At 35.2% G+C, this 22916-nt stretch overlaps 1 protein-coding gene across 4 annotated transcripts in view; it reads left to right on the forward strand.

The window, feature by feature from the left end:
• Nucleotides 1-22916, forward strand: part of XRN1 (5'-3' exoribonuclease 1) — a 42008-nt gene that overhangs the window by 2217 nt on the left and 16875 nt on the right. For 3 of the 4 annotated variants that reach the window (XR_005602699.1, XM_039557328.1, XM_039557327.1), the window contains exons 2-30: nucleotides 572-804; nucleotides 2073-2170; nucleotides 2524-2633; nucleotides 2757-2867; nucleotides 3098-3180; nucleotides 5396-5483; nucleotides 5612-5780; nucleotides 5995-6062; nucleotides 7427-7561; nucleotides 8526-8589; nucleotides 9354-9459; nucleotides 10117-10206; nucleotides 10363-10519; nucleotides 10849-10968; nucleotides 11669-11838; nucleotides 12648-12768; nucleotides 12861-12959; nucleotides 14077-14180; nucleotides 14675-14806; nucleotides 16041-16203; nucleotides 16346-16459; nucleotides 16927-17025; nucleotides 17189-17304; nucleotides 18164-18310; nucleotides 18625-18714; nucleotides 19528-19663; nucleotides 20385-20441; nucleotides 21104-21236; nucleotides 22323-22392. Coding sequence is in view for 3 of the 4 variants with exons in the window: in XM_039557328.1 (XP_039413262.1) it covers nucleotides 572-804; nucleotides 2073-2170; nucleotides 2524-2633; nucleotides 2757-2867; nucleotides 3098-3180; nucleotides 5396-5483; nucleotides 5612-5780; nucleotides 5995-6062; nucleotides 7427-7561; nucleotides 8526-8589; nucleotides 9354-9459; nucleotides 10117-10206; nucleotides 10363-10519; nucleotides 10849-10968; nucleotides 11669-11838; nucleotides 12648-12768; nucleotides 12861-12959; nucleotides 14077-14180; nucleotides 14675-14806; nucleotides 16041-16203; nucleotides 16346-16459; nucleotides 16927-17025; nucleotides 17189-17304; nucleotides 18164-18310; nucleotides 18625-18714; nucleotides 19528-19663; nucleotides 20385-20441; nucleotides 21104-21236; nucleotides 22323-22392 (3383 nt within the window). In the remaining variant the exon portion in view is untranslated. Of the gene's footprint in view, nucleotides 1-571; nucleotides 805-2072; nucleotides 2171-2523; nucleotides 2634-2756; nucleotides 2868-3097; nucleotides 3181-5395; nucleotides 5484-5611; nucleotides 5781-5994; nucleotides 6063-7426; nucleotides 7562-8525; nucleotides 8590-9353; nucleotides 9460-10116; nucleotides 10207-10362; nucleotides 10520-10848; nucleotides 10969-11668; nucleotides 11839-12647; nucleotides 12769-12860; nucleotides 12960-14076; nucleotides 14181-14674; nucleotides 14807-16040; nucleotides 16204-16345; nucleotides 16460-16926; nucleotides 17026-17188; nucleotides 17305-18163; nucleotides 18311-18624; nucleotides 18715-19527; nucleotides 19664-20384; nucleotides 20442-21103; nucleotides 21237-22322; nucleotides 22393-22916 lie in introns of those variants that run through there. The other variant, XM_039557329.1, reaches the window with a different exon arrangement.

Below are 22916 nucleotides of genomic sequence, written 5' to 3' on the forward strand. Positions count from 1 at the left end.
GTTGCTAACTCTCTACTTTTGGTGCTAATTGCCACTCTCTAGACTCAGGTGCTCACAAGCATAGCTGATGAGACAGCATGCAGTGGTCAGGGTAGGAACTGCTAAGCAGGGGGAGAACTCTAAAGCTTCTTAAGCCAGGTTTGCTTGGAAATACTGTTGGAAATTGCATACTCAGTTTTGTAGTTTTTGCTGTTTGTAGTGCAGCTGTGAAAGGTTGAATCGATTAAATGTGCAGGCTTATAAAATGAAAAAAAATCTTCCTGAAAACAGTGATTTTAGTTGTAGAAGATACAACCTGAGCACAGGGACAAAAGTCCTGAGGTTCCAGAAACAGCCAGGATAGGATAGGAATCTGTTCAGCTGACTTGGCTCACTGAAAAAAATAATAGTAACAGATTGCATGTGCAGGCAAACCCATACCCAGTCCAGATATTCTTACTCTGCCTGTTGGTGTGCTGGAAGTTCCACGGAGGTCTTCCCACCTCAGCTCATTTCCAGAGTTCAGTGCTCTCAGCTGTGCCTTGGGCAGTGGTTGCATTCACCAAGTTGGTACTAACTGTGGCATTTGTAGATTCCAGAATTCGACAACTTATACCTGGACATGAATGGCATTATACATCAGTGTTCACATCCAAATGATGATGATGTCCACTTCAGAATCTCAGAAGATAAGATTTTTGCCAATATTTTTCACTATTTGGAAGTACTGTTTCGCATTATTAAACCAAGAAAGGTTTTCTTTATGGCAGTTGATGGAGTAGCTCCAAGAGCAAAAATGAATCAGCAGCGTGGGAGACGTTTTAGGTAAGAAAATCAGTTCTGACTCTGTCTTGAGGATAGTAAACACTTAAAAACCCACTTACTTAAATGTGCCATGAAAAGTAAGAGCTTATGAGTGGTTGTGCCTTTGGCAGTAACTTTAATTGAATGAGGGTAACTACCTGTAAAATGTTAAAATCATGATTCCAAAAGGAAAGTTTGCTTGTTACGTAAATTTTTCTCTGTGCATGTGGTGCATGGTGACAAGGGGAGCTTTTCCTTACAAAATTTTCTGTGAAATCACTCTGCACTGGAGCTTGTGCAGGTGTTTCCAGATGCTTCATAACCTGTGAGTCTTTGCTATTTGTGAATGCTAGTTCTAGATATGCCTTTTTGGTAGCTGTAATGGAAGTCATAGAAAAAAATCAAGTTTCTAATGAAACTGATTTCCTGTTGATACCAGTTACTAAGCGAGCTCAGATACAGAGCTACAAGTAGATTAAGAATTACAGTAATGTTTTGGGAGACTTGGAAGCTTTTTTAAGATTGCTGTAAGTAATAAAAGCAGTGGTCACACAGTACAGGGATGGTGAGTGAAATTCAGAATAAACAAACAGGGGGAAAGGAACAAGAGAAAATATTTTCAAGCAACTCAATTTTTTGTGTGGTTTAGTTTTTGATGTAATTTTTTCTTTAAGAAATAAAGGAGGTTGAGATGAAGAAGAGATTAAGAGTTCTAAATAGAAAATTGAAGTAGAATTGAGAGCCAGACAAAAACGTAAGACTTTGGTGGTTTCTCTACTTCTGATTCAGAAGTGTTTAAGAAATTCTTGGCCAAGAAAGTCTGGAATGACGTTTGTTAGTGTCTCCATTACTGGGCGTGATAAATTTTTAGTTCACTCGTGACTCCCTTGGAATTCGACACCTGCTGCTTTGTTTAACTATGTTACAATTTTTGTTCTGGGATAGCATTTTCAGATGTTTAGATACCAAATATTCCCACAGTTTCAACATTAATAGCCATTCATTGTGATCAACCATTGTATGATCACCTTGGTAATCTAAATACTAACTGCATCTGAGTAGTGACAGATTGTCATCATTTCTGTGAAAAAAGTGCTATTTTTAAGCCACCTTAGTTGTCTCAGAAATAAGTTCAAACTCTATTCAGGAGTTAAATTCTTTCCTTTTTTATTTTTGAAGCACTTTAAAAAATCAACTATATTTATTTTGTCAAAAAGCTGTACTTAGGATATTAACATTTGAATAAGATGATTCATTCTTTACTCTCTCTCCAATGCTGTTTGTTTCAGATCAGCAAAAGAGGCAGAAGAGAAAATAAAAAAAGCATTGGAAAAGGGAGAAACTCTCCCTACAGAAGCCAGATTCGACTCCAACTGTATTACACCAGGTAAGATAATTTGTCAGCTATTTAAATTCAAGTGTTTATGGTTTTGCATTTGTATTTTGTTAGTATTTTCCTATCTTAAGGCATGTTTTTTTAAAAACTAGAAGACGAAATCAATAAAGCCTTAAGTAAGTTTGTAACAAAAGTTTTAGTAACATTCAGTGGGGTTGGAATACTGTCTCATTCTAAAAATTTTTTAGACTTTGATGTAAAAAGTGAAATGTCTTAGGAAAGAAACCAGTCATCCCCTTCATCTCTGGCAGAAGTTTTATTTGTTGGGGTTTTTTTTAATACTTCTGGTATGTAAATGCAAATTAGTGAAGAGCTTTGTTTTTAACTTAGATTTCTGTTTTCAGGAACTGAATTCATGGCCAGATTGAATGAGCATCTTAAATATTTTGTAAATATGAAGATTTCCACAGACAAATCTTGGCAAGGAATAACAGTCTACTTATCAGGGCATGAGGTCATTATGTTTTCTTACTATCCTATTTTAAATAAATTCTTATTTTATAGAATAATACTTACGGCTGAATTTTTTTGGTGACTTTTTTGGGGTTTTTGTTTTGTTTTGTTTTTTTGTGTCCAGACTCCAGGGGAAGGTGAGCACAAAATTATGGAGTTCATCAGATCAGAAAAAGCAAAGCCCCATCATGATCCAAACACAAGACACTGTCTCTATGGCTTAGATGCTGATTTGGTATGTGCAACTAAAATAATACAAACAACAGGAATTTGTCAAGTGTGTGTACATCTTTGATATCTTCCAAAGCTCATAAGGGTTCTAAAATGGTTTGAAACAAGCATGTAATTTTGTGTACCTGCAAACTTTTGAATTTGTAATGAAACAGAACAGAATTTCTTTATACTGCTTGAAAGCTTTAAAAAAAATTTCAAAAGTAAGATCTTTCTTATATCTCTTTGTAATAGATAATGCTGGGATTAACAAGTCATGAGGCACACTTCGCGCTCTTAAGAGAAGAAGTCAGATTCGGTGGTAAAAAGGCTCAAAGGTGAATAAACTTTGCTCTTATTTTATTTATGATGAAATTAAATCCAAAACATACTGGGTGACTAAAACTGGGTGTGTGTTTGGTGATTTGTTTTTTTTTTTTTAATTGATTGCATGGTAATTTGATGAAGTCTTAGATTATTCTTTGGGTCAGAAAAGTCATGAAATTAGAGAGATCAGCTTGCTGAATTGTGCATTAGAATTGGTTTACATGAAAAAATATATGCTGTCAGAACAGCTGATAAAAAAATCCTTAAAGATTTGGTGTGTTGCACTTTTTTCTTCATGTTATTAATGGAGCAGCCTGGGCTGTATTGACATTGTTTCCATAACTGTGTTATGTAGATACTAACTCTTTAAAATGTATGTATATCTCTGAGGTTTTGTGCATGTAAGTAAATTACTAGAAAAATTACTTAAATAAATTCTCTTAAAATGGCTGAGTAGATGCTCTTATTCAGGGTTTGCTCAATTGAAATAACTTGTGGTCTATAAACAGTCAGAAGAAGGTGACTTGTTCCACAGCCCTGTATGTACATGAAGCTGTTCTGAGATAATACAGTCATTTGTAACTGTTACTGTGGCTGAGTTCCTTCTTTGAAGGACCTCAAGCATATATTTGGTACATAAAGGGAGAAGATGGGATAGACAGAAATAAACATTTCTGACACTAAAAGGATTTTGGATAACACAGGATTAATTATAAATGTTTAGATAAATGCATAATTTTTGCTAATACAGGAATATTTTATTGCCAAGGACAATATGATGACCGTCAGAAATAAGCTTTCTTTTCAGTATTTGCAGTCAATGTTTCACTAATACTCATTGGTAGGTAGTGTTGGCATGCAACCTTATAATATTTTTAAAGACCTTACATCTAATCAAAGTAAAACCTTGGTTTTTACCTTTCTAAAAAATAAAATAATGAAAAATAAGAGTGTAATTACTTTTTGAGAGATTAATTAGTGAAAGTATGAAATCAAAAGGCAAACTGTTATTTATTCCACCTCCCCTCCAAGCATTGTTCCATATTGTAGTTTGTGAATAACTTTGCTCATTACAAGAATTTACTTCTGTAAGTTACAGGAATTGTCTTCTGTCAATATTGTCACTTTTATGGATACTTACAGTTGGAAATTTGAAAATCCTAAAAATATATACAAATTAATATCTCTCTGCAATTTTTTTCATTGAGAGAAATTGCTTGTTTTATCAGGTTTTTCAAGTCCAGTGCAATGAAGAGTAAGGGGCAGAGTGTCTCTAGAGTCTTATAGCATCAACCTGGTTGCCGAGGTTCTTAATAACCAATATGAAAGTTGCATTTAAAATGTGACACAATTGGTTCTGAAGCCCAGTGTAGCTCAGAGTGTGTCTTACATGAGTTTATCTGAAGACTGCTATCACACACATCTTCCTTACAGGATTATTTCTAAAATCTCCTATTTATGTGTGAATACACTAGTATTTATACTGGTTTGTCATTGGAGATGGTCTCAGCTAGTTATAGTATCTACAAGGTGAAATAGTCCTTTATTAATTTAAAATAAATCATTTAGCTCATTAATCTTTTGGTGTAGGTATTAACTGATTTGGGGCTAATGTTGGCTTAGGGTTTTTATGAGTAATTTTTCTGAAGAGAAAAAAGGAAGGCATAATACATGTTGGCTACGCCATAAACAACCAGTAGGTTTGTTATTCTTTTAGTACTGCACTGAAGCCACAAAATAATACATACAGAGCATATTTTCAAGTTGAGCATATTCTTCTCTTACATGAAGCATTTCAAAGGACTACACATGTAACCCAGCTGGTTTAGATGTGAATCTGTATGCTCTGTTCTTTTTCAGACTAGTTAGAAAATACCTTCAAATGTATTTGGCATGGTGCCAAGTTAGGCTAGTTTCTCTCTTTTTTGAGCAATGGGATAAGGATTTAGGAAATAGTTACTGCAACATGGAACTCCACAAAGCTCTTCTGTAAGTTAGTTCTTCTCCATACAGTCACATCTGGTATTTAGAAGATTCTACTGCAAAATTTTGTAGACCAAACCAGATTAATCCTAAAATAGATTCAGTGAAATGTTTATGCATTATTTCTTCTGTAAAGATACAATCCTAGTAAAATTCTTGGGTTTAGGTAACCATGGACTTACTAATATTAATGTTGAAAGTGTGTTTATAAATAATTAACTTGGTGATTTAAATAATTTACAGAGTATGTGCACCAGAGGAAACCACATTTCATTTACTGCACTTATCACTGATGAGAGAATATATTGATTATGAATTTTCCCCAGTAAAAGTAAGTTCTAATGGATCTGAGATGGGAAAAAAATGTGTGAATGTGTGAAGTCTTTATGCAAAAATGATAATAAAAATTATACTCCTGTGTGTTTTTCTTTTTTAATTTTTGGGTTTTTTTCCCCCCAGGACAAGATTTCTTTTGAATATGATATTGAAAGGATAATAGATGATTGGATCTTAATGGGTTTCCTCGTAGGAAATGATTTTATTCCTCATCTACCTCATTTACACATTAATCATGATGCACTGCCACTACTTTATAGAACATACATGGCTATCTTGCCAGAACTGGGAGGTGAGAAAACTATGTTCAGCTGTGGAAAGTAGGAGCATTAACATTGCTGCATTTGTATTTATTGACCTTTTTTGCCACATTAGAATGTTTAGCATTTACTACACTTTCCTTAGAGAGGCAGCAAAATTGCATTTTATTATCTGTGGGGCATTTAAATGCAAATTTTGAAATCGTTGAGTTGTTAGTTAAAAAGCACACTTCATTTTCTCAACAGGTTACATCAATGAAAATGGGCATCTGAATTTAGAACGTTTTGAGAAATATCTCACAAGGTTGTCAGATGTAAGTAACTTTTAAATTGCACTGTACGGAATGGTGTAGAATGTTGAATTTAAACTCAATATTGTATCCTAAAATCCACCATACTGTTGTTTTAATGAACTGTTAAATGACTGTGTTTTACAGGTGGTTTAATCAGCTGTTCTACCATTGAACAGATGGAATCCAATCAGTTGTTGTCTGATCCTATCATAGCATAAGAGGAAAATGATTGAATCATTTGATCTATGCTTTAGCCAGCATCTTTTAGTACTGCAAGTCAAATGAGGATTCACCAGTAGAATCGTGGTGCTCACTTCCCATTGAATAGTGTGTGGCAGTATCGGGCAAAGCTCATTAGAGCAGGGTGCCAGTAATGCTAGGGATGTGGGTTCAATCCCTTTAGAGCAGGATGCCATTAATGCCAGGGGTGTGGGTTCAATCCCTCTAGAGCAGGGTGCCAGTAATGCTAGGGATGTGGGTTCAATCCCTCTAGAGCAGGATGCCATTAATGCCAGGGGTGTGGGTTCAATCCCTCTAAAGCAGGGTGCCAGTAATGCTAGGGATGTGGGTTCAATCCCTCTAGAGCAGGGTGCCAGTAATGCCAGGGGTGTGGGTTCAATCCGTCTAGGACCATTCACTTAACAGTTGGACTCAATGATCCTTGTGGGTCCCTCCCAGCTCAGAATTGTTAGTGATTTCTGTGTGTTCTTAAAGCTGGCTGCAGGCAGTGATGTTCTTTGCTTCCCCTGCTGGTAGTTTCCTGTGGGGTAAGCTGTGTCTGAAGATCTTGGAGGGGAGAATTGTTTGCAAGTTTTTTATGAAGATCACTAGTAAAGAGCAAGGAGCATCTGTGAGAGACAGGTATCAGTGTCGTTAATGAAACAGCTGGTGTACAGGATGTAATCCTGTTAAGTGCCAGTGCAGTAATCCATCCTAGAGATGAGGTAAGGTATAGGCCATACAGAAATGGAAAGGATTAAACCTTCTGCTGAATTTGTAAAGAGAGAAATCATCTGTTGTCCCTGCTTCAGCCCTGTTTTCTGGTTCTTGGATAAAGCTGTGAAAGTGTGGCACAAGGCTGTGTTACCCAGACCCTATATATGTACTGCTTCTAGAGTTGATAGTGAAGTGTAGGAGTTATTGAGCTCTTGTTTGTTTCCCCTTGCTGCCTTACTGAAAGAAAACAAAAGCTTGGCTGTATGTTACATATTGCTGAGAAACAGGGTTCTTAGTATTAATCTATTTAGCTGTCTCTCTAGGGCAAAATATGTATGTACAGATGACTCTAGATGTAATCTAATGCACGTACTAAAAAGACATTGTTAATCTGGCATTCTAAGTTTGACATCCCTCAAATATTTGCAAACTTACTTTAATCTGCACAGTTTGATCGTGAACACTTCAGTGAAGTCTTTGTTGACCTAAAATGGTTTGAAAGTAAAGTGGGCAATAAATACCTCAACGAGGCAGCTGGGATTGCAGCAGAGGAAGCCAGAAAAAATAAACAAAAGAAACAAAAGGTCAGTGTTTTATATGCACAATTTTGGAAATAAGAATGTAACTTTTTGCAAATCAGTAATTTGATCTTAGACAAATTAAGTGGCATAAACCTCTGTGTCAAGATTTTTTTTTTAAACCAGAAAAGATAGTAAATTGTAACAGTTTGCATTTTGGCTGTATGCATTGGTGGTTGCAAGTGATGAAATGGTAAAGTCAGGGTCAGGTGCTCATGATTTTTAAAGTCTTGTAGAACTGTATTTAATGCTTTGCTGTTCCTCAAAAGCAGCAGAACTTAACTTTTTTGTGAGTTACGGTCAAGCCTGCTATGCTTCAGAATATTACATTTTAAACCATAGCCTACTGGAAGTATATATTTCAGATACACTATAGAACTTTCATGTATGTCTTGGTATTGGCTAACTATTTGACAACAAATAGAGAAAGAGCAATTTCATTGCTGCGAGCTGTCTCAGATTAGTATTTAACTTGTAATTCTAGATATAACTAATTAATAAGGAGCAGCACGTTGTATATATGTGTGTACTACTACAGAACAGTATCTTGTCTCTGCCCCAGTGTCAAGTTCCCCACCACCAATTCCATTGACTGCCATTCACTATATGCCTTTAGCAGGGTGTAGAGTAGCAGGAGAAAATTCCTTTGCATTTAATCTGTCTCTGTATATTGTTATCCTGTTCTTTCTGTACTAAGCAGTTTTGGAAACAGTAGCATTTTGGAACACGAATATTCAGGTATTTTTTTAAAAGTAGTTAACATTTTGAGACTGCTTCTTTTGTCTGATCTGTCCTTTTGGTCTGCTTAAATAATCTTCTGGAAGCAATTTTAAGAGAAGGAAATGGGCTTTATAAGAAATCATAATATTTATACATTTTGATTATAGTATTTTGAGTTGCAGGTTAGATGGTTTTGAATGAGGTCCGTGCATATTAACCTGTATTTTTACATTATCTCAAATCTTAATAGGCTCAGGAAAATTCTATATCTTTGGCTGCTTTAGAAAAAAATGAAGGTGAAGTGACCCCTAAAAGTAAGTGCAAAAAATTTTTCTGTACACATATAACAAAAAACCCCCATGTTAATATGTGTATAGATTTCAAAGAAGTGTAAGAATTGCTTGTCAGAGATGGCCTTAATCTGAATGTAAGACTTATGTAGTCAGCAGTTGGGAAGTGGAACTGTTTTGGTGAGAGAGAGTGGGGCTAAAGCTTTAGAGGTGCTTCTTCCCTGACCTGTATTTCCATGATGAGTTAAAGGAATTAATGAAAAAATCTTTGACAATATTATGTGTTTAATAATTTTGTGCATAGGTATTTTCTTATATGGGGGGGGGACAGATGAACAGATTTTTGTATGGCTTTAGGGTTTTTGGTTGTACTTACATTTTTAAACTCGTTCTACTTGTAGGACATGTTTTTTGCTCATGTTTTGAAATTATTTGTCAAGAATGTATAAATATTACTATATGATATTAGATTATGTTGCAGAACATAAGTAAATTTTAAAATTAATTTTAATGTTTTCTCAGATTTTTTTCTGTTGGCTTATATTATCTTCTCTGTTCTTGTAATTGGGCTAAAAAGTGGGTTGCCTGTCTTAAAAATTCCAGAATTTCTCTGGGTAAAGATTTTGTTTGATTGTTTCATGTTACTTTCAGTGCAAGGAAGGTGTGAGCACCTATAGCTTTGAATTGCAGAGTAAAGTTAAGAGATTAAGTCAGAAGTGAGTGTTTTCAAACTTTATTGTAGTAGAGAAATCAATGTTAATCCTCTTTTTTCATGACTGGTTTTCCAGCCACTTTGGAAGATGAACCAGAAGATGATGATCTGTTTGAAACTGAGTTTAGGCAATACAAAAGAACTTACTACATGACAAAAATGGGTGTAGAAGTAGTGTCTGAGTAAGTTTATGCTTCTTTCCCCCCCCCGCCCCAAATGCTGAAGACAAGTCTTTGTAGATATGTATTAGAGACATACATTTGTAAATATGCATTAGAGACTATTTACAAGGGTGTGTAGTGACAGGACAAGGCATAATGGCTTCAAAGTGAAAAGGAGCAGGTTTACGTTAGATATTAAGGAAGAAATATTTTACTGTGAGGGTGGTGAGGCACTGGAGCAGGTTGCCCAGAGGAGTTGTGGATGTCCCATCCATGGAAGTGTTCAAGGCCAGGTTGAGTGGGACTTTGAGCAATCTGGTCTATGGAAGGTGTCCCTGCCCATGGCAGAGAGTTGGAACTAGATGATCTGTAAGGTCTGTTCCAATCCCAAACGTACTGTGATTCTAATACAAGACAGAATATTCATCCTATGTTAAAAGTAGAGAATACATGGCAGAGTACTGCAGTGGTGATGATTTTGTCTAATGCAACAGGAGCTGTGAGTCAAGTTTTCTGTAATAAGTATTTGAGGACCAGGAGGAAATGAATCTAGAAAATCATGGTATTATTATGTTCCCAAAATGTTCTATCTTCATTTCTGTGTATAAGGTGCTAAGTATGTTTTATGTACCTGTAAAAATGAGAAAACCAATAAGTATCTTCCCTTTTTCTTTTAAGTGCCTTCTTGGCTGATCAAGCTGAATGTTATGTCCAGGCAATACAGTGGATTTTGCATTATTATTACCATGGAGTTCAATCATGGAGCTGGTAAGAAAAAACATTAAATGAGAAACTGCTGAAAGATAGAGTGATATTTCACTTTGTATGCTGGGAGCATTTAATGTAGTTTGGTTTGTTTCTGATCTGTGAACATTGCTGTGCTGTAATTAAGTCAAGTAACTTAGGGGTTTTTTTAACCTGCAGGTATTACCCTTATCATTATGCACCTTACCTGTCAGATATTCACAACATCAGTGAATTCAAAATCAAATTTGAATTGGGAAAACCTTTCATGCCATTTGAACAGCTTCTTGCTGTACTTCCAGCAGCTAGCAAAGATCTGCTACCTAAATGCTACCAGGTAGGATATAGAATTAAATTGCATTATCTATGTACTGCTTACTCATTGTCTGCTTTATTTTATTTTACTCTTTTAATGATGTTTTTGCATGTCTTGTTAATGATATTCTATCTCTACATTCTAGATGTATGGTTAAATATTCTACTTGTTACTGTATTTAGTACGTTGTAAAGTTAGTAATAAATACAAACTTTTATATTTGCTAAGCAATTTCCAACTAGGGCAGTTAAGTGTTTCATTCCTTTACGGCCTTTAATTGGTTTTAATACCAGCCTTCCTACAATTAATGCTAAATTGCCTTTGATGTAAACTCTATTGTATCTTTCTAGCATTTGATGACTAGTCAAGACTCTCCTATTATAGAATATTATCCACCTGATTTTAAAACTGACCTAAATGGTAAACAGCAGGAATGGGAAGCTGTAGTACTAATCCCGTTTATTGATGAGGTAAGTTCTTTCAGCATCTGCTGTCCATAAAAGCTGCATAACAAGACTACTAAATTTCTCAATTAATCAACAGTTAGACATGCAATTAAGTGCAAGTTTAAATTAACACTTGATAAGATCGCAGAAAAATATAAATGTTTGCTGCTTGGGGAATAAGTCTAGATTAAGTTACCACAAGCAAAGTTAGTTTCAGGTGGCAGAAGTCCTCAGTAAGGGCTGTGGGCTTGATGTTGTTAAAATTTTTAATCAGCTGTTCAAATATTTTGGTTCAGATTCTTTGAGAAAAATATTCTGTTCCTATGTACATATAAAAATACAGAAGATCTGTTGGTAAAATAAAAGAAAGACTTGGAAAAAAGAAAGTATTTTTGCAGGAAATCTCTTCACTTGAACACCAGTAATAAGAAAGCATTAATGGAGAGAAAAAAAATAGTACTTTCCTTTTGCATATAGGATAACAGTATTAGGTAAGGCTACCCTTTGGAAATAGGCTTTCAGAAAGGTGATCTTTATTCTCCAAAGCCATTCCATGGTAATTGTTCAGAGAGCACTTTTGTCAGGGACATGAGGAAGGGTGAGGCTGCAACTGGAAAATGAGCACATTGGGTATCTGGACTTCCCAGGTTACTTTCTCAGTGTAAGTGTTTCCATGCTAATTTTTGTTGCCAGTTTCACATGTGCTAATTTCTCCAAAATTTAGAAGCGACTGCTGCAGGCCATGGAATCCTGTAATAAGGGCCTAAAAGAAGAGGAGAAACGAAGAAACACTCACAGTGCTTGCTTAATGTACTGGTATGACAAAGATGCTGAGTTCCAGTACCTCTCACCATGGCCCGAGAAATTCCCTGCAATAGAACGATGTCACACGAGGTAACACTGGCATAACTATTTTAAAGTAAGCTAAAAGTAGTTGGAGGACTTTTACTAACATTTTAACCAAACCTTGCATATGCCAGTCTATACATTGAGAAATGGAAGATACTGAATTAGATGTTGCCTGCTTTGGATGGCACAGTAAAAGTATTGTCCCTTCAGATGTTACTTTGCAAAACAGATGAACCAATGCTAAGTCGTCAAGAACAATCTAGGATATTACTAAACTTTGTGTGACAGAGGATGAAAGACTGGTACAAATATCTGATAAATAGTGATCATTTATTGGCATGCTAATTCCAGAGTATTTTTTTTTTTCAAATGTAAACATTTGGATCCAGTGCAGAGTTTAACCCAAGTTTGTTTTTCACCACCTTCTCAACGAAAGTAGCCAGCTTGATTTCACACAGACTGAAGATGAAATGGAAACATAACCTTAATAGTAGTCAAAGCAGAGTAGAGGAGGAATGCCTGTTGCTGGATTACAGTCAGTAAAGAATGGATAGTTGTGAAGATGGATGATACCATATGGAACCATTGCTAGTTAGAATTTGGTAATAACAATTACTTAAATAAAATAGTGAGTTTGGCATATATGTTAAAGTTTTGTCTTTTTCCTAATGAGTAGGCTCTTTGCAGCAGTAGTATGGGGCTTTTTGTAGTCCTTTCTATATATTCCAAGTGACATAAATTAGTTGCCGGAAAGCAAAGGGTTTGTCAGTTAATGAGTGTTTGAATGAGTAGTGAGATTTTCTAGAGCTGAAGATCAATCAGCATGAGCAAATGTTGTGCAACTTATTTTTTAGGTATAAAACAATACCTTTGGATGCTTGGCATGTAGAGATAACCCACAATAAGATAACTAAAATCAACAAGAGTGCATTATATTTTTGTGGATTTCCTACTTTAAAGCACATTAAACATAAGGTAAAAGATTTTCCTCTTCCAACATTTCAATTGTATTTAACAGCTAACTATGTAAGAACTCAACTTTTATGTGATGTTTTGTTTTTACCCAGTTCTATCTTAAAAAAAGTGGTGTACAAGTGTTTCAGCAAAGCAGCCATGGAGAGAACATGATATTAGAAATCATAGTTGATGAGAACTCAAAAGACCAGGTAAGCATTCAGCTCCTAACAAAAGACCAAAACCTAACAAAAACCAAGACAAAAAAAACCCCCACAGCTGGACCAAAACTTATTAAAAAGACTGAATTTGTTAAATAGTCAGATTTGAAGTGTTAAAATGCTAAATTTATGTGAGAAACAGTCTAGAATTTTGTGTATCTGCTAAAAGGCTTACATTTTTCCAGACTTCACAATATGAAATGTCAGTCTCCTTCATTGAGTTTCTGGCCTGTCTCTGTGGTAGCATTTAGATGTTCTTGGGTAAGGAGCTGGTGGCTAACTAATGGTATAAATGCAAGGAGTGGTCTCCAGACCAGTGTTGTTTGCCTTTTGTGTAACTAAATAGATGACCACTTAAAAAGAAAAAGTGCTTCCTTTTTATCAACAAAGCTGACTTAACACCTTCCACTCTAATGAGGGTGTTTGATAGAGAGAGGAGTCAAAGTGGCAAACGACAAGTGCAGAAAAGAAAAAAGTTTCAGAGAAAAATAAATAAAAGCAGGAAAGGAGAGAGGAGGAAGATGATACGATGTGATATGATACGATGCAATAGATACAATTTTACAGTAGAGAGATAGGAAGAGTGCATATTCAAGATACATGGCAAGAAAAACTAAATAAGCCCAAATAATATTAAAAAATAGCAGAAACTCATTAGAAAAATGGAACATAATGTGAGACTAAAATTACAGATGCTAGCAAAGTCATAGACATACATGTTGTTCCTTTTTTTCAGTGAAATAAATAAAATATATGGTACAAAATATTTCAGTAATCTCAAATTGTCATTTTGTTCATTGTGTCCCAGAGACACAATTAGTTCTATGTGATTTAACAAAATAAGTACTCAGGAAGCTTATATCAGACACATAAATCAGCCCAGGTCTTCCAAGAAGCACATGCAACATGTTAAGAGCCACACTTTTAGTCAGGGATTATGTAATCTGTATCAAATATATTTTAATAAGATAAAATAAGATTTTTATTGTGCAACAAAACCCATTATTTAACTACTGTAGTTTTTATTGCAAAACTAGTTTGAAAATACTATTTAAAAATCTTTTAATATGTTAAACAATTAGTAATAAAACTTCTGGGTTTTTTCCAGATGGTAGAAAATGTTGCCAGTTTGATACTTGGAAAGAGGGTTTTTGTTAACTGGCCCCACCTTGAAGAAGCCAGAGTTGTTGCAGTGTCAGATGGAGAAACTAAGTAAGAGTTACCTGATACATAGTTCTTTGTTGTTTTACTGGTTTTTCTCAAATTAAGTTCCATGGACTGCGCAGAAATTTTGGTTTTATTGTAAAAGTAACAACAAATTAGTCCAGATATAACAAAGGCTGCTTGGTGAAGAATGTTTAACATTGTTCTGAGATTTGGTTGCCTCTGTAGCAGTCTAGTCTTTCACTCTTTTGCTATAGATGTAGATGCTTGGGAGAGTTCCTTCTTAGTTTTGAGGGAAAAATGGATGCACAGAAATCCACATGTGAACGTTCCTTTAAAATCCTCCTTTCAGCACATGTACTGGTATTTTTTATTAAATCCATGCTATGTGGCCTGTTGTGGAAGGGATGGAGAAAACAGTGCTGCAAGTCTTCCACATCTTTTACAAGTAATTTCTAACAATTTTAAGTTTTGCTCACAATTGGTTATGTCTAGGTTAATCTTATTTGGTTAAATTTCCTACCTGTCGTAATATTCTCAAGGTTTTATTTGGAAGAACCACATGGCACACAGAAGCTTTACATGGGAAATGCAGTGCCCCCAACTAAAGTGGCTTATGTTGGAGATAAGGAACAAAGCATGTGGATAAAAGAAGTTCAAGGCATTTCAGAGCAGTAAGTAATTTCAAAAGTTAAAGTGTAGCTTTGCATTTTATGTCTTAGCTGTGTTTTGTTCCTGTATTACAGACCTAAGTAGCACAGAAGAGCTGCTGCATACTTGATGATAAAGGTTAATCAAGTCTGCTTAAATTTAAAACAACAACATAAAAGAGCTTATATTGAAATTTCAGAATATATGGAGTCAGTCCTGAGGTAACTAAAGTTAGATGCTGTTACAAAAGAACTCTCAAATGAATGAGTTTCAGTATTTATTCTCCCTCTCAATTTTCTGTTCTGGTGTTAGCAATCTTCAGTTGTAGGAAGTTTGTAGAATGAAGTAATACAGTATCAACTTACAACTCAAATGGCTTAGCATTGTTAAATTTGAATACAGCTCTTGCTCTTCTAAAGTGTGGTCTCAGTAGATTATAACTGAGTTACAGTAGTTTTGATGCCTTTTTGCTGGTCTTAAAATCACGAGCCAGACACAGGTGATAAAAAGGGGTTACCTTTGTAAGGATGCTTAGGTGGCACAGCACGCTAGATGGAAAATGACTGAAGATGCACCCATAACTTAAAGCACATACAATTTTTATATGTGTAGCAAATTAGCATAACTGACAAGAACCTTCAATTAGAGATATAAGTGATGAAGTAATTCCCTCCCCCAGTTCAACCCTTTCTGAAATCCCCCTTAGATAGGAGCTAAACTTTGTTTATGAAAATGTGTCTTGGAGAGCTGGTTTCAACCTTGGCTTCCCAGAGAATCTAACCTTGGACCCCCAGCTTGGAGCCGCTGGGGAATTTATTTTGTCTTTCTGTCTTAACAGAGTAGGTAAAACGCTAGCTACGAATACTGTAATAGACTACAGAGCTACACATGTATATGTAAAGAGTATAGAGAAGATATAAAAGCAAAAAGGCAAAAATCAATTCAGCATCAGTTTGGCATTTCATTATCTATCATTCGAGTAACCTGATTTAATTACCCCTAACCCTTCCACTGTAAAGACTAAATGTGCTTAAATTAATACTCTGAGCTCTGTAGTGATGGCTGTGCAACAGTGGGTAAGCAGTTGGTTAAGACATTTATTCTGGATATTTTTTGTAAAATAAGAAGAAAACCATTAGAATCCTTCTTTAAAGAGGTTTTTTTACTTTATTTATTTTTACTTCAATAAATTTATTCTACCCTCTTGGTTCAGTTCTGTTTATTGTAATCAAGCTAAATGTTCTGCTTTGCATTCAGGTACCAGAGAAGGAAAGGAATATTTATCCATGAAACATCAGTAGTTGTATATGCTCAGTTACTCACTGGTAATAGATATCAACTAAACCAAAATGGAGAAGTTTATTTGGAGAAGCAGTGGTCTAAACAAGTTCTTCCTTTTGTGTACCAAACAGTTGTCAAGGTAAATATACAAGTTCAGTATCTTCTCTGAATTATATCAAACTCAGACTATGTTTTAAACTGTCTATTTAATACAAACTTTTTAATTATTCTGTTGGACCTGAATGATATTTAAGATTATCAATATTGTCTTTTTCATGTAGGATATCAAAGCCTTTGACTCTCGTTTTTCAAACATCAGAACTCTGGATGATTTGTTTCCTCCTGGAAGTACAGCCTTCATGCTGGGATCTCCTTACTACGGCTGCATGGGAGAAGTTAGTTCCAGTATTTCATAATTTTTCCCTGCAGATTTTTTTTTTTTTTTTGCAAACCTAAAATAATCTAAGATGGTGTGTGACAGTAGCAGCCATTTGCTGGCTAAAATTTTAAATCTAGGATTCCCTGGTGGTTTAGTCTGAGAAAGAGAGGGATCTTCTGTTTTCCCTGTCCTTGTTATTTATAAACTTGAATGCTGGATTATTTTGATTAGTTATTTGGGATAATACATAAATTTCCCATTTTTTGCTATTTTCAGTCATGAATTCCTTTGATTTAATACTGAATGATTGGCTCTATGAGGAAGCAATGTACAGGTCAAGGCAGGGTGATGAATCCCAAAGTATCTCTGTGCTTACTGCAGCAAAATTGTTGATAAAGTAGACCATGAGGTTTGTTATCCAAAGACTGCTGTTTTTAAATACCATTTCTACAGCATTTTTAATGTATTGTCTTTCTCTCCAAGGTTCACGATTCACATGATGTGATTCCAGAAGGTAGAATCCGGGTAGTTTTTAATATTCCGTGTGAACCCCAGCTTGATACTTTAATACAGAACCAGCATGTGAGTGCTTCTGCTTTTCTAGTAAAAGCTTAAACAATGTATGAAATAGATTTTGCAGTGGTAAATGTCTCTAAGGGATGTTTCCATATCATTCATTTGCCCTTTGTATAAAAATCCTTATCCTTTAGGCATTGCCAATATGTTTTGTTTGTTTGTTTTAAAGAAATATTCTGTGAAATACAATCCTGCATATATTTTGGCCAGCCGTCTTGGAGTAAGTGGATATCTTGTCTCCAGATTTACAGGGAGTATCTTTATTGGAAGAGGATCAAAGAAGAAGTAAGTTCTCTTTGTGAATTTTTACTGTAGGGACACTTCTAAATTCTGCTATAACTCTACAAAATTTTTGCTGTGCTTAAGTCCTGTTTTTATCAAGTGTACTCTATTTTGTGATGTGAAGCTTTCTTTGAAGTATATTTGCTGTAAACTAAGTTGATATGCATTGCTTTTTCTCTATCAGAAACGTGTTTTAAATTTTTGTTTACTGGACAGGTCTGTTTACTTTCATATTGTAGCTAGACATAAAATTGACTTTCCTGGTTAGCTATTAGCAAAATTGAATTAGGAGTTTAAACTGACTTTGCCACACTGAGAATAAAAAAGTGGAATTGGGATCTAATTTCATTGTACTTACTACTGCTATATAAAGGGAGATTAATTGTACCTGTAGCTTCTCTTAAGAACTAGTTAAGACCCCTTAAAATCCATAAGGGAGGCAATCCATGTAGTCTTGTGAATGTAAAAATTGTGGTTCCTCTCTAAAAATATGGTCGATGCCTGAGCATCTTCTTGTGATCTAATGTGTACATTTGTTCCGGATGGATTGTTCAAGGACATCCTCCTGCAGCTTGGTAAATGCCAGGTTGATTGTGGTTGATTAGATCTCAATTAAGGAAGAAAGGTAAAATATTGCCTACCCTTCTTTGCAATGAAGTATAGGCACACAGGTGGACAGCTACCATAGCACTTCTGGCCTGTGACATTTACAGCTGACACAATGTTAACAAGTAAACAATACAATGAATTTAATTCTTCTATGGTTTAAGGCCAAGAATGTATGTTTACGAGGGGTTTTTTTTAATGTATGTGCACATTCACACATATTATTGCAAGTTAATGAACTTTCTCTTATTTTCAGTCCTCATGGTGATCACAAAGCAAATGTGGGGCTAAACCTGAAGTTCAATAAGAAAAATGAAGAAGTTCCTGGCTATACTAAGAAAGTTGGAAACGAATGGATGTATTCTTCTGCTGTAGAACAACTACTTGCTGAGTATTTAGAAAGGTAAATTATTACATATGAGTTTCATCCAAATTACCCACCTTTGTATCAATTGTTGGAATTTGTCCTCTGGTCACAGATCTTCTAAGAACCGATGAGTTTGTTTCTTTACTTCCAGTGTTCTACTTTGGGATATTGTAAATTTGTTAACAGCTTGCCTATGAAAAATTAACAGTATGATGCTAAATTAAGTAAAAAATAACCCATCTGGGCTCCACAAATTTTGAAGCCCATCAGCCTTGATTTTGATGGGGCTTTTTTGTGGTCTGTGCTGATGTGAAACTGAAGTTATCTTCCATATATTCGGGGGTTTTTAGGGTGCCTGAACTATTTAATTATGTAGCCAAGAACAGCCAGGAAGATATCTGCTATGAAGATGATATTTGGCCTGGAGAGGATGAGAATGGGTAAGCCATGGTCCTTATCTCTTTTCTGCAATAAGGAGAATAAAAACTGGCAATGGTGAAATTGGTAGTGATCGTGTAGTGGCTGCTGTGTAACTGAAACCTTGCTGTTCCTCGAGCAGCCTGATTGTTCAGTGATGGCTGAAAACATTATTTGAATGCTGTACTTTTCAGTCATGGAATCCAAGTTTCTGCCAGACTTCAACCTCAAAAAAACCCAGTATAAATGAGAAATATAATTTTTAGTGGCTACTTCATAATCCTTGCTTTTAAAATAACCTTCAGTAAGCATAGCTATGACTAGTCATAAAGACAATTTTTGAAAAAATAACCAATAATTGTGGCAATTGTATAAAATCACTTCAAATTTGAAAAAGAAGTCTTACAGAGTTGAAAGTACTTTGCACATTTTTAGTCTACGTTTATTCAGTTTCGTGGGAGAAAAATAGCAACCTTAGTTCCAGACACAGCATGGTAAATGAAACAGCTTTAGTTATTAGACAATAAACCCAATTCACAGGCTTCAGTCAGTAAATCTGCAGGACACTGCACTCTGCGGGTCTGTTACCTGGTGATACACCAGTGTGGGACTCTTTGCTTAAAAGAATCTCTGAAACAAGATTTTAGGTTATGGTTTTGAAACAGTATTGTATAATTTAGACTTTTCTTAAATCATACAGAACTCTTAGATTCCACTACTTTATGAATATATACAATCATTTGGTCTGTATGGTAGTACTTGAGTGATTAAATTAGGGAATGTGGTAAAATGCCTGGTATATGCAGTTAAAAGCATTAATGTAATTTTTTATTCAGAGCTGAGAAAGTGCAAGAAATTGTTGCCTGGCTAAAGGCACATCCTGTGTCTGCTTTGTCTCGCTCATCTTGTGACTTGCAAATTTTGGATGCGGCCATTGTTGAGAAAATTGAAGAAGAAGTAGAGAAATGCAAGGTATGCAGCTTGGTATGTGAGCAGGGGTGAACCAAAAAGCAGCTGCTCATTATTTTTGAAGTTCTTGAATGTGATTAAGACAATTGAAGATTACTTGCCATTCCAAAGAGAAAGGACGCAGAATATAATGTAAAATCTGGATTTGTAATGTGAATTATCCCAGAAATTCAGAAGAGCTCATTATTAATCTTTGTAAGAGATTCAGTCTTTCAGGAGTGATTTATCAGCAGTGGGACATACTCTGAGCTGTGCCTTTCCATGGTTTTGTAAAGGAACAGGTATCTGTATATGTTGAAAAATACTAAACTGCTCTTTTTACATGCAATCCCGGCTGTTCTTCCCCTGCAGTTTCTCTTTGGTTAGCAGAAAATTAGAAAGTTATTTTCTGAAGGCCACAGATGAAAAAGGTGGCCTAGGAAATTACTTGAGTAAAAAGCTAAGGACAAAGCCATATGAAATAATGGGCTGATTTTTTGAAATAACTTGCAAGCACATCTTAATAAAATTGGTGTGAAATCTGGAATTAGACAACTAATGGCTTGGTAGGAAATCTACCATATTTTAAAAAGAGAGACTTACTCTCAAGACTTCATTAAAGCTGTATACCATTATCTAAAAGAAACTGAAGAATTCTACATGATCTTTTCAGGAGTTTTGTTTTACCTATTCCAGTGCTGGTTCCTACACTGGTTTGTAAAGACTTTCTGTTCCTTTCCTTTAGCAGAGAAAGAGCAACAAGAAGGTGCGAGTAACTGTGAAACCCCATTTGCTGTACAGAGTAAGTGATGGAAACAAGTTGGGTGGGGGTTAAGTTGTCCAGATCATATTTATTTTACCTAAGCTTATCAACTTTAGGAAAATGGAATTTTATGACGGTATTGATGAAAGGAAAGATTCTATTATGCCTTCTAGAACATAATTTTGGGAACAGTAGTCTGTCTCTACAAGGAGAGAGAATTTCTTCTAACTGCAGAACTCTGTCATGTAGGACACTGATTTTCAGGTTTTTTCTACTTTCTGTCCTTTATGCTTCTACAGTTCTTATTGTCTCTATAATGAAGGCAAAATAAAACATGTTCCTGCTGTCTATTTGCCCTGTTTTACTTTTTATTCAGTTCTTGACATAGGACCAACTGCTTATCTTGCCCATGTTACTGATATAGTCAGATTGCACTCAGTGTTTTGGCTCTGTCTGAATTGATCCTCTTGATCAACTAGTGCACAACACTTGTTTTTCAGGCAGCAGCAGTGAGTGAGAGTTGCAAGGGGGGAAAAAAAGAAAGTTTGCTTTGAATCTGGAGAGGGAAGGTTTTTAGTTTTTGGGGGAGGATTTTTCTATGGTTTTGCTTTATAGTGTATCTCAGATATTGTTGTAAATGGATTTTTATTGTAATCCTTATTCTTTTGCATACATTAACACAGTCTTTTGGTTATTGTTAGCCATTAGAACAGCAGAAGGGGGTTGTTCCAGATCGAGATGCAGAGTACAGGCTGTTTGACCGTGTTGTCAATGTCAGAGAGAACTTTTCTGTTCCAGTTGGTCTACGAGGCACCATTATAGGAATTAAAGGAGGTAATATTTTCTTCATGATTACAGCTATATAGCAGCTCAGCTAGCAATGTGAAAGCAGGCTTTAGGGATAGCATTTTGTGTAATGGTTGTGAATGCACTTATTTCTCACTATGAAGTATATGCAACTTGAAGCTGTTAATGACATATTTACTGTTTTGAATTTCATGTGTTACACAGCTGTTCTTTGAATAAGAAATTACTTACTCTATGTTCCTTCCTATATGAATTAGAAATTATTCTTTGTTTCTTCTTAATATGAAGAAGGCAGAGCAGAACAGGAACAAAATGAAGTTATGGGAAAATATGGGCAAAGTTAAGTGAAGTAGGCATAAAACCGAGTCTTAATACTTACATTGAACATAAAACTTTATCAAATATGATTTGTCTTAAATTGTTTTATTTTGAATTTGTCTTTTTATTCTGTGATCTTCCATTTCCATTAATTGGCATGGATTTATACCTTCTTTGACAAGAAAATCAACCATAAATCTATTTCAAGTAAATAAAAGGATTTGTCAAGTCCCACAGAGTGTAGCAGTTTGAGATCTAGTATTACAAGTGGTTTTCTTACCTGCCATTTCAGTAGTTGCTTTCTCATTCAGTTTGCATCTAATAGAATCTTGAATAGACAAGACTTGGGTGCAGTTTTTTTAAAGAAATATTATTTTCTCCATAATTATTATATACTAATATAATTCTAAAGGTGTATTAGTCTGTCATTGTGCAAGAAGTTAATATTAAAGCTTTTAGTTTCTGACTGCCTGAATGTAAAAGTGGCTTGCATCTCCTTTCTGACAGTTTCTGACCACTGTGACATACTGCTATAAACTGCAGTTCTATTAATGCACATTGGTAAGGTGTTATGCATGGTACATTTCTGTTGAAACTGTATCTTAAAGAGCAGACATATGTGAGACCTTGAGAAGCATTTCCAAATTCCTGTTAATGAAATTACTCAGAAATTAGTTGGGGGATTGTTGTTAATTTACATTCTTTATTGCATAACTAGTATAGATATTTACATAATATAGATGGAAGTAACTAATGTAACCTATATAGGATGACATTTTACTTTGTTTTCTATAGCTGCTAGAGAAACAGATGTCCTCTTTGAAGTTTTGTTTGATGAAGAATTTCTTGGAGGCCTCACTATAAGGTTTGTGTGGGGGAGTTCAGAGTCATTTCCTTCTATTGGTATAAATGGCATGAAATTGCTGACTTTGGTTTGGTTGGATATGTTTAATGCCTCTTCTTCAAACTTTGTTTCTTGGCAGTGTTGGTCAGTTTTAATTTCTTCTGTGTTTCCTTATTCTCTTTGAGTAGTGATAATTTCTATGAAGCATATATATTGTGGAAATGCTCTTTAGGCTTTTTTTGGTGTATAACTTCTGACTTGTAGAAAGCAAATACGAACCAGCAGAATAATGCACTAGATCCAGATGTCTAAATAAATATGTAGAAAATAGGTTCTTATCAGTATGTATTCAACATGTAGATTAAAAACTAGCCAGAAGGCATCTGTTCCTCTGAAGGAGGGACTCTGAACTATCTATAGTGATACTTAAGCACTAAATTCCAACCACCATTAAAAACCTGAACTGTTCTTCAGGAGGTGGAGGTGCTTTTGTTTTTAAAGTGTGAGAACTCTTCTGTATTTAAATAAACAGCTAAACCTGTAAG

The sequence above is a fragment of the Corvus cornix genome, chromosome 9 (assembly GCF_000738735.6).
Source record: "Corvus cornix cornix isolate S_Up_H32 chromosome 9, ASM73873v5, whole genome shotgun sequence".
Taxonomy (NCBI): Eukaryota; Metazoa; Chordata; class Aves; order Passeriformes; family Corvidae; genus Corvus; species Corvus cornix.